The 11,973-nt window shown below is 39.9% G+C and overlaps 1 protein-coding gene and 1 pseudogene across 1 annotated transcript in view; both read left to right on the forward strand.

The window, feature by feature from the left end:
• The window catches only part of LOC109390182 (olfactory receptor 4C12-like), a 15,238-nt gene extending 14,896 nt beyond the window's left edge, over nucleotides 1–342 (forward strand). The window contains 1 exon segment of the mRNA XM_019656323.1: nucleotides 3–342. Coding sequence (XP_019511868.1) covers nucleotides 3–342 — 340 coding nt within the window.
• A 9,528-nt stretch (nucleotides 343–9,870) lies between these two features.
• Nucleotides 9,871–10,786, forward strand: LOC109390183 (olfactory receptor 4C12-like; annotated as a pseudogene).
• The last annotated feature ends 1,187 nt before the right edge of the window (nucleotides 10,787–11,973 follow it).

Consider the following 11,973-nt stretch of genomic DNA (forward strand, 5'->3'; position numbering starts at 1 on the left):
AGTGGGTTCATTTGTTTGTTAAACTTCCTCCTCTTGATGGTCTCCTATGTGGTCATCTTGCGCTCCCTAAGGACCTACAGCCTGGAGGGGAGGCAGAAAGCCCTGTCCACCTGTGTGTCTCACATCACTGTGGTCGTCTTGTTCTTTGTGCCCTGCATATTTGTGTATCTGCGCCCAGTAACCACACTGCCCATTGATAAAGCTGTGGCTGTGTTTTACACTATGGTGGCCCCTATGTTAAATCCCTTAATCTATACCCTCAGAAACGCTGATGTAAAAAATGCTATGAGGAAACTGTGGAGGAGAATTGTACTTCCAATAATGATTAACCAGAATCATTGAGCATTACTGATAGAGTAATGGAGGTAATCTAGTGTGAGCCTCTTGATCTATAGATGAAGACATAGACACTGACTGGGGTTGGATCACACTTGGAGACAGCCATTTAAGCACAGAGCTAAAGCTTGGACTGGAATCCAGACTGTCTCCCATCCCAACTCTTGTCATCATAATTTACTGCTTCTTAATAAATAAATATTTATTACCTGGAAATCTGAAATATCTTTAGAAGCTACAAGTTATGAATCTAGAATGTTGGACTGGTATTAAAATAATGTTATTATGTAACATTGAGATGTTGGTCATACTGGGAGGCCAATCTTTTGGAGAAGGAGTAGTTGTTGCCCATTGGATGGTGAAGTTCAGTTGGTTGCTTTGGGCCAGAGCTGGTTCATGGTAGCTGAGCAGAGATTGGCATGCAAGAAAGGGACCAGCAAGCTGGGAGCTTCCCCCTGGGGTGCTGGTGGGCTGAAGCTCGTGAACAAGGAACTGTGGCCTGGACTGGTGAGCAGGGAACAACCCTCTAGAGTTCAGGTGGACCAAGGCTCTTGTCATTTACTGGCCACTGGTAGGTTCTGGTATAGTAGGGCTGTGAGCTCTTAGCAACCCAAGTACACAGCAGCAGGGGACATGGGTGCACCGGCCTGGTGAAGGGGACTGGAGCTGGACATAGCAGAGCCCACCAAATTCTGTATCCTAATTGGCACCGTTAGAGTTTAGGCCTCCATCCCCTCACACCCAATTACAGTAATCTCCTAACAGCTCTCCTGCTATCAGTCTTGTCCTCTTCAATCCATTTCCCATACTGTAACTAGAGTTATCATTTCCAGAATGGCTGTGCCAATTGACCTTTCTACCAACAGTACACAAGGATTTCCTTTTCTTCACATCTTCACCAACACTTGTTATCATTTATCTTTGCAATAATTACTGTCATTAGAAATGTGAGGTGATGTCTCATTGTGGTTTTGACTTGCATTTCCTTGATGATTAGTGATCTTGAACACTTTTTCATATACCTGGTGGCCATTGTATATCTTGTTTTAAGAAATGTCTATTCAGGTCCTTTGCCCATTTTTTAATCAGGTTATTAAGTTATATAATTTCCTTGCATATTTTGAGTATTAACCTCTATCAGATACATGGTTTGTAAATATTTTCTCACATCATTGGTTTTCTCTTCACTCTGATAGTTTTGTGTTTTTTTTGCTGTGCAGAAAAATTTTAATATGATGCAGTGCCGCTTGTCCATTTTTGTTTTTAATGTCATACCTAAAAAAAAATCATCGCCCAGACCAATGTCAAGAAGCTTTTTTCCTGTTTTCTTCAAGGAGTTTCAGGGCTTCAGGGCTTCTGTTGAAGCCTTGAATCCATTTTGAGTTGATTTTTATATGTGGTTTGAGATAAGGGTGCAATTTTATTCTTCTTGCTCGAGATGACTTTGGGTATTCACATTTTTTTGTTATTCCATATGAATTTTTATGCAAAAGCTGTTTTCATTTTTCTCAGAGGGTTATTAAAGTAGCCAGGAGCCTTAGAGGGCTACAGATTACAGTTATTTCTGGCACTTATGAGCTGATGAGTATGAAATACTAGGCAGCATTAAAAATGTGGGGAGATATAAAAAACATAAGAGGAGACTTCCAGTTGTTTGACCTCCTTGTCTCTTGGAATTAATTATTAGCTGTTTTCCTTTGAGTCTTTCTAGGAGGCATGTTGTGGTAAATTATTGTGGTTTTAATTTTGACTTCCCTGATGCTAATGATGTTGAGCATTTTGTTTCCTGTATTTTTTTTTTAAAGATTTTATTGGGGAATCGGGGGAGGGGAACAGACAAATTGCTGTCCTTTTGTTCTTCAGTCTAGTTGTGGAGGATGTTGCTTCACTGGCCTGTGTTGGTATTATCTTTGTGCTCTTCACAGGTGAGGCAGATCAGTCGCTGGTCACTGGACGGCCGCTCATGGCGGCTCTTGGCAGCTCATGGTGGTGCCAACCATTCATGGTAGCTTATGGGAGCCCACTGCAGCCCCACTGCAGCCTACGCCGTTGCCGGCAACTCATGGCAGCCCAGCTCCAGGTCGAGCTGTTGTTCACCATCTTGTGTCACTGGCCCTCGTGTGGGATCCAAACTGGGGCCCTGCTGCTCAGAGCTGGCGTCCCAAGCCAACTCTTAACCAACGTGCCACTTGGCCGGCCCTGTTTCCCATATTTTTGTTGACCATTTGTATATCTTCTTATGTGGTATTTCTGTTCATGTCCTTTACACATTTTAAAAGATGTTTTTAAACATTTTTTATCTATCATCTATCTATCGATCTATCTATCTGTCATCTATCATTCTTTGTTTGGCTTTGATATCAGGGTAATAATGGCTTCATAGAATGAGTTAGAAAGTATTCCATTCTCTTCTTTTTTTTTTAAAGAGTTTTAGAAAGATTGATATTAATTCTTATTTAAATGTCTAGTAGAATTAACCAGTAAAATCCATCTGGTCCTGGACCTTTTCTTGTTGGAAGATATTTTTTATTACTTATTTAATCTCTGCACTTGTTATAGGTCTGGTCACATATTCTATTTTTTCATGTTGACTTGATAGTTTATATGTTTCTAGAAATTGTTTTATTTCATCTAGGTTATCTATCTGTTGGCATAAAATTGTTCATACTATTCTCTTATTTTTAAAAAATTTCTGTAAAGTTGCCAGTAATGTTCTCACTTTCGTTCCTGATTTTAGTAATTTGAGTCTTCTCCCTTATTTCTTTGTTACTTTTCCTAAAGAGTTTTCAATTTTGTCAACCTTTTCAAAGAACCAAGCTTTTGGTTTGGTTGATCCTCTCTATTTATTTCTACTCTCTATTTCATTTTATCTATTATAATAGTTATTTCTTCCTTCTGCTTGCTTTTAGTTTAATATTCTCTTCCTTTCTTATTCATTTAGGTGACTTCTTTTTCTTTTACAATGTAGACATTTACAGATATAAATTTCCCTCTGAGCCCTGTTTTCATTGCAGTCCCTTAGTTTTGGTATGTTGTATTTTTTTAAAAATTAAAATAACTTTTTCAATTATAATTGAAATTCAGTATTATATTAGTTTCAGGTGTATATTGTAGAGGTTACACATTTATACAACTTATGAAGTGATCCCCCCATAAGTCTAGTACTCACTGGATGCCATACAAAGTTATTACAATGTCAATGACTGTATTTCCTATGCTGTACTTTACATCCCCGTTACTGTTTTGTAACTACAAATTGTACTTAATCCCTTCCCCCTTTTCACCCATACCCCCACCTGCCCCATCTTGAGACCATCAGTTTGTTTTCTGTATCTATGAGTTTGTTACTGTTTTGTTTATTTTGTTTTCTGATTCCACATAAAAGTGGAATTACATGGTATTTGTCTTTCTATGTTTAACTCATTTCACTTAGCATAGTGCCCTGTAGGTCCATCCATGTCGTCACAAATGGTAAGATGCCATTCTTCTTCTTTTTTTTTTTTTTAGATTTTTTTTTTAATTGGGGAATTCGGGAGATGGGAACAGTGCTGGGGAATTGGGGGAAGGGGAACAGACAAGTTGCTGTCGTTTTGTTCTTCAGTCTAGTTGTGGAGGACGTTGCTTCACTGGCCCAAGTTGGCACCATCATTGCGCTCTTCCCCGGGCGAGGCAGATCAGTCGCCGGCTTCTGGATGGCCGCTCACTGCGGCTGCTGGCAGCTCACGCTGGCTGCTGGCTACACACGGTAGCTTATGGCAACCCACTGCCACAGGGGCTGCAGCCTATGCTGTCGCTCCAGGTTGAGCTGTTATTCAGCATCTTAGCTGTAGAGGGCAGTGTCACTGGCCCTCATATGTGGGATCCGAACCGGGCCCTCTGGCGTCCCAAGTCAGTTCTTAACCATCGCACCACTTGGCCGGCCCGCCATTTTTCTTTATGGCCGAGTAATATTCCTTGTATGGGTTCAATTCTTTTAGATTTCTTGAACCATATTTTGTGACCGAAGGTGTAGCCTGTGCTGAAGCATTTTTCCTGTTCACTTCAGAAGAACATGTATTCCAGTGTGTTTGGGTTCTACATATTCCTGTTAGGTCTAGTGAATTTATAGTGGTGTTTAAATCCTCTGTTCCCTTATTGATCTTATTTCTAATTGTTCTATACATTATTGAAAATGGGATATTGAGATCTATGACTTTTACAGTAAAACTGTCTATTCCCCTCTCATTTTGTCAATGTTTGCATATGTGTTATAACGGGATCTCCTCTTTGTGGGTTGATGTTATCATTAGAATGTCTTGGTTTTCCTCTTGTAACCATTTTTGTCCTAAGGTCTTTTTTTGTCTGATAATAATGTAGCTCCCCCATCTTCCTCATTTCTGTTTGCATGTAGTCTCTTCAATCATATAGGAAACAAAAGTTACAAACCGGAAATACCAACGTCAGCTGTGATGCGCATCAGGAGTATTGCCTGAGCCAGAAGCATGTACCCCAGGGTACAGCCACGGTCGGCTTCAGCACTGGAGGCCTGCAGAGCAAGCAGCTCCAGGGAGAGAGGGTGACATATTAGTTGTTCCGTGATGGGAAAGAATTCACGGAGAATGTCTGAGATGGTCGATTTCTTTAGTTACTGGAAAACCGATTTTCATAGTTGTAATGGAAAGGTTGAGATTCTGGTTTTTTCTTGTTGTTGTTGCTGTTGTTAGTACAAATATCGCTGTTGTTTATTAAATTTTTTTTTACTGTGGGTCAATTATTTAATTCTCAAAACAATGACCTGTGTTATTAGTCCCATTTTGCAGATGAGGAAAACTGAGGCTGAGAAAGTTTAACTTATTTTACGGTAAGAAAACATTCACGGTGCAACTTATATTAGAGAGTGGGTCTGTGTTTATCCAGTGTCTGTGTGCTTTAAGCTGTCTCTGTTGACTTTGGTGAATCATTTATAATGGGCTCTTCAGTTTTTTGAGGTGTTTGAACTTTTCTGCTTAAGTGATTTCCAGCTAATGATAGTGGCAATGACAGCGTGTATTATACTTGAAGATACATTTGGAAAAGTACAGTTGATTGGCTGTAGCTCAGAACAGGATGGAATCACACATGCACCTGGTGGGCTCACCTAGGTGCTTATTCATGTTCACCAAATGGTACAGTCCATCTCAAGCTTCTCAAGCCCTCTCTTACTTATCTCATCTAGGCCTTGGATAGTTGCTTTGTTCGTTTGTTTTCCCCTTCCACATCACTTCCTTAAGAATACTTTCCCTGAGCACTCCACCCACACTCCCATTTAAGCCATGTCTCCATGACACAGACATAATGCATTGTGTCCTATTTTAAAGTGCTCACCACCTTTGCTTTTTGAAATAGTTGAGTGCTTGTATCCTGAGGACAGAGATATTATCTAGGCTGTGGAGACAGATTTGTATTTCAATTTCACCCCTGCCACACTACCTCAATTCATAGTGTCTCAGTTTCTTCATTTGTAAAAAGAAAATAATATTGGGTTGTCGGAAGTCATGACGCATTTTTGCAAAGAAAAACATAGAAAAAATACGCCATGACTTTTCCAACAACCCAATAGTACCCATCACTAAAGGTTCTTCACATGATGTGTTTAATACTGGGCATGGCATATAGCACTCAACAGTTAGTTACTGTCATTGTTATCATAGAGCAACACTGCATGGTACATTTCAGATGTTCAATGAACATCTGTTGGGAAAAAGAAAGAAACGAAGAATCCAGGTTCTACGGATGAATTCTAACCCTTGTCAAAATGTCATTCTGTGGTCAAAGGGACCATAGGAGGAAGGGAGAGGCATTTGGTTGCCATCTTGGCAAAGACTTCTCAAGTTAACTACTTTTCCCTTGAGGAAATGGTAGAGACGTGAGTTACCCACATGAATCAAACTCATGTCTTTCTGTTGTGAGATTTAAAGGCGTTGAGAAGGTGAGACTGAGAATTTCTTTGCAGAGTGAACAACAAAGGGGAAGTCTTTCCCTGACCTTCTCTGTGGCTAGACAAGGAGTCCTAGAGAAATGGTGGGAGAGCAGGGGGAGTCTCCTGGAGCAAGCTTGTGTCTCTGCTCTGAAAAAGGCTGGGAGCGTTGGCTTCAAGAGGTTCCTCATCCAGGAAATCTTTAATGAACTGCAGAGGTTTTGGTAACCGGATTTGCTTTCCTAGCGTTAAAAATGCCTGCTGTGTTCTTAGGGCTTGTGTCAAGGCTATCAGGCCAAATTCTATATAAAAAATTTAAAAATGTAGATTTCTGTGAGTCCCGTAAAATAGAAATATGCTAGAGCTGCTGAAATCCTCCCCTGCTTTCTAAAATCCAGATTTCTTTTAAATACAATGTACATGTGTCTACTATCTAGGATAGTTTATTATATGGACAAGTCTGGCCAGAGTGAGAAGTCCTAGACACAGAGGATGTGGTGAGCATTGGTATGTAGGAGAAGCACAGCTTTCTTCTTTTTGATTTTATTTCAGCATTTTTTTTTCTGGAAATACTTTGAATTTGTTTTTTGTTTTTTGTTGTTGTTTTTTTTGCAGTAAATTAACATGACCATGACTCTGATTGCTTACACCTTGGATTGAAGAAAATCTTGATGGAGTTTAAGTATTATTGAGTCTGCAAAGAACCAACTCATACATAACAAGTCTGTAGTTTATAACCCTCCATATTTGAGTTGGGAAAAAATAACTTTTTTTGGGCCACTTTGTGTGTAAGAATAACCTATGATTTATTTATTTGTCAGTATTTTTTTTTTTTTTTTGCTGTTGATCCCAAGGACCATAATCAGCATGTGAGTTTGATAGAAGTTTGGATTTCAAGTGCAACACTTGTTGGAAATATTATAACACACCTCCTTTAAAAATGTCTTTCTTAGATGACTCGGTAGTGTGTCCATTTTTGTCCTCTTTTTTCTCTTCCTTTTTTTTCTCTTTTCCTTTCTTTGTTTTACCATTTCTCCTCACCCCCTGCCCTCCCCTCACATTTTAGCCCTCCCTTCCCTCCCCTCTTCTTCCTTTCTCTCTCCACATTCCCTTTCTCATTCTTACCAAATGTTTTATAATATCTAATATTGGCCAGCGCCATGGATATAAAAATGAATATATCATAAAACTAGTAAGGCACACCATCCTGCAAAGCATTTATTTAAATAATGACTGGGTCTAAATTAAGTTTCCTGTTTCCTGGAAAACTCCACACTCATTCATAGAGTCAAATTTGGAAGTACTAAAATTGTAATGTATTAGAATACTCGTATATCTTTAGGAAATGAATCAATGAAATGAATAAACAACAGATCACACAAAACAAATAAGGAAACTAAACAATAATTAAATCTTTGTTAAATATTTTTTAAATAGGTTGCTTAAAATGTTTTTTTTTTTTAAAATCTGATCTTTTTTTTTTTTTAAAGATATTTATTGGGGAATTGGGGGGATGGGAACAGTGCTGGGGAATTGGGGGAAGGGAAACAGAAAAGTTCTGTCGCTTTTGTTCTTCAGTCTAGTTGTGGAGGACGTTGCTTCACTGGCCCAAGTTGGCACCATCATTGCGCTCTTCCCAGGCGAGGCAGATCAGTCGCCGGCTTCTGGATGCTGCTGGCAGCTCACGCTGGCTGCTGGCTACACACGGTAGCTTATGGCAACCCACTGCCACAGGGGCTGCAGCCTAACTCACAGCAGCCCAGCTCCAGGTTGAGCTGTTGTTCAGCATCTTAGCTGTGGAGGGCAGTGTCACTGGCCCTCATATGTGGGTTCCGAACCGGGGCCCTCTGGCGTCCCAAGCCAGTTCTTAACCATCGCGCCACTCGGCCGGCCCCTGACCTTTCTTTTTGATATTTAACTTTATTTCCCTTGTTCTCCTTTTCTCCTCACTTAGTTAGCATATGTTATTGGAATCTGTCTTTTGGAGATATTCAGAGGAAATTTTGAAAGTTTTTTTAGTGATACATTAAAACACTAAATCATATAGTAATAAAAAAATAATAATAATATTGAATTTAAAATGATTTTATTTTCACAGCAATCCTAAATATAGACATTTTTATCCTTCCTTTAGTGGATGAAAAATTGAAACACAGAGAGATAAAATAAGTTAAAGTTATATAGTCAATAAGAGGTAGATCCTGGGCTCCCAAACTACGTTTTTAGATTTTTAAAAAATTAGTTTCAGGTGTACAAAAACAACATAATGATTAGACATTTACACCCCTCACAAAGTGATAACACCACCAAGCCTACTACCAATCTGACATCGTATATAGCAATTACAGTACAATTGACTATATTCCCTATGCTGTACTTTACATCCCATGACTATATGTATGTTTAATTATAGTTGATATTTAATGTTAATTTCAGGTGTACAGTGCAATGATTAGGCATTTATATAATTTATGAAGTGATCTGCCCGATAAGTCCAGCACCCATCAGACACCCTCCATAGCCTTACAACATTATTGACTATGAGTATATTCCCTGTACTATATCTCACAACCTTGTGCTAAGGCTTTGGATTTTAATCTATTTCTCTTTCTTTGCAATGTAATGTATTTCTACATTTACCTTTCTCTTTTCTTTCTTTCCCATGTTCTTTCTCTTTTGCCTCATTTTTTTCTTCTTTCTCCCTCAGTAAGTGCCTAATGAGTGATTACATGTTGGTCAGCATCAGCGATAGAAAAATGAATAAGATGGCATTTGTAGTAAGGCCAGTTTTGGTCCTTCAAGGACCCATCGTGTTGACTAACGAGAGAGAGGAGTATGAGACAACATGGAAGTGCTATAATGGACCCCACGTCTCAGACTGGAAGGGGTAGCAACATCATTTTTCAGAAAGCAGAGAAACTTGCAGATCGGCAAATTTGGGAAGAGGATGGTTCATGAAAGAATCTTTGTATATCTTTGAGTGCTTTTGTATATCTTAGATTGGTGGAACCAATTGGGTTTTTTACTGGTAAATATGTCCTGCTATTTCGGGGGTAAAATACATGTATCTTTGGGTGTTTGTGAATGCATGGTCACATACATGGCCACATATACGGCCACAGCAAGGACTGGCTCTTAATTCTTTTTTTTTTTTTTTTGCTGAGGCATACTGCCACCTGTTGGCAGCTCAGCGGCAGCTCAGCTTGGGCCGGACTCGAACCGCTGTTGCTCAGAGCTCAAACCCTTGAGCGAGCTCTTAACCAACTGAGACACTCGGCTGGCCCCTGGCTCTTAATTCTTGATGCATAGTATTTTTCTTTTCTGATTTTAAAAGATTTACATTTTGTTTTTGTTGTAGAAAATTAAAACAAATCAGGAAATTAAAAAGAAGAAAATAAATAATACCTATATTGTCACCTGTAAGAATAAAAGAAATGAAGTAGTTGACATGGTTTTGCATTTGTTTTGCCTTGTGCAAAACTGAACAAACAAGGCTCTCCATGGATAAATATATTAATTAAGTGAAGGTGTCACTATTGAGGATGAATGTGATTCTTTTTAGGGAAGTCGCCTGTCACCTGAGCTGCATTGACGGAGAAATGAATAATGGGATGGAATTCGTTCTCCTGGGCCTGACTCAAAACACGGAGCTTCAGAAGTTTTCATTTCTCATGCTTTTAACAGCCTACATGGTCACCTTGGCAGGTAACCTGCTCATTATGATCACTGTCAGCACCAGCAGGGCCCTGTGATCCCCCATGTACTTCTTTCTGTCTCAGTTATCCCTGATAGATGGCTGTTTTTCTTCCTCCATCACCCCTAAAATGCTAGCTGACACACTGCGTGTGAGAAAAATCATCTCATTTAGAGGGTGTATGACTCAAATCTTCATTGAGCATCTTTTTGGTACTGCTGAGATTATCCTGCTGATGGTGATGGCCTATGACCGCTATGTGGCCATCTGCAAACCCCTTCACTACACGACCATCATGAGCCAACAGTTGTGTGGCCTCCTTGTGGGAGTGGCCTGGGCTGGAGGATTTCTCCATGCAACCATTCAGATCCTCTTCACAGTCTGGCTGCCCTTCTGTGGCCCCAGTGTCATAGATCATTTCATGTGTGACTTGTACCCTTTGTTGAAACTTGTCTGCATGGACACTCATATCTTCGGTCTCTTTGTTGCTGCCAACAGTGGGTTCATCTGCTTGTTAACTCTCCTCCTCATGGTGGTCTCCTACGTGGTATCTTGCACTCCCTAAGGACCTACAGCCTGGAGGGGAGGCACAAAGCCCTGTCCACCTGTGTGCCTCACATCACTGTGGTTGCCTTTTCTTTGTGCCTGGCATATTTGTGTACCTGCGCCCAGTAACCACCTTTCCCATTGATAAAGCTGTGACCTGTAGTACAATAATTACTAATTGTACTAAAAGCTATTCTTATTTACTACAATTTGGTTGGTGCTACAAAAGCAAGTTATTGTTTAATCGCCATAAGAACCTGAAGAAATCGGTATAAGTATTACGGCTTGCCAGAATATTTCGCTGGTGCCTGGAAAATTGAAATAGTTTACTGTAGGACACAGAACTAGAAAATGCCTGAGATGGGATTTGAACCCATGTAGTCTGGCTTTGTAACTTGCCCTCGTAAACACAGTGGTAGGCGTCATAATAATGACACCTACCATGTAACGGTTTCCTAGTGAAGGGAGATAGGCCATAAGTAAGTAANCTTTTCTTTGTGCCTGGCATATTTGTGTACCTGCGCCCAGTAACCACCTTTCCCATTGATAAAGCTGTGACCTGTAGTACAATAATTACTAATTGTACTAAAAGCTATTCTTATTTACTACAATTTGGTTGGTGCTACAAAAGCAAATTATTATTTAATCGCCATAAGAACCTGAAGAAATCGATATAAGTATTACGGCTTGCCAGAATATTTCGCTGGTGCCTGGGAAATTGAAATAGTTTACTGTAGGACACAGAACTAGAAAATGCCTGAGATGGGATTTGAACCCATGTAGTCTGGCTTTGTAACTTGCCCTCGTAAACACAGTGGTAGGCGTCATAATAATGACACCTACCATGTAACGGTTTCCTAGTGAAGGGAGATAGGCCATAAGTAAGTAAACAGAAAAAACAAGCTACTTTCAGCATGAAAAGTGCTTAAAAATTGATGTGATATAGAGCGACTCAGAAAGCAGGGAGCCACGTTAGCTTGTGTCTTCAAGGAAGACCCACGAGCAAGGATTTACAGTGTTTTTCTACCTGTGTCCAGGGATGAGAGACAATGAGCTGAAGGTCATGGGTAAACCCACAGAGTGTCTACATGTGGGAGGAGGAATTTTACTAAACTGGATGAGTATCATTAGCTGTTCTCTCTTCTTCTGACTCAAAGATCACCAAGCACCCTTACCTATATAATTAACCCAGCTCTGATTAAATCAGAGTGCAGCAAAATAAAACGTAGACTCAGCAACCATCTTTCCCAGAACTTGTGTCTGCTTTCCGACAGGTGTTCTCTTTGCTGAACTTGGGTGTAATCAACAGCACGATCTCCACTTTGCCTCTTCATGGATTCTGTTAGTTTAATTTCTACCTTTTTCCCCATGTAAAAGCATTCACTTAGAGGGGCTGAGCTAAGCTGATTGGTAGAAGGAAAGCTATCAGTTTAACCAGTTTACACTCAGTTTTATAGTTGCC

The sequence above is a fragment of the Hipposideros armiger genome, unplaced genomic scaffold (assembly GCF_001890085.2).
Source record: "Hipposideros armiger isolate ML-2016 unplaced genomic scaffold, ASM189008v1 scaffold_258, whole genome shotgun sequence".
Classification (NCBI taxonomy): Eukaryota; Metazoa; Chordata; class Mammalia; order Chiroptera; family Hipposideridae; genus Hipposideros; species Hipposideros armiger.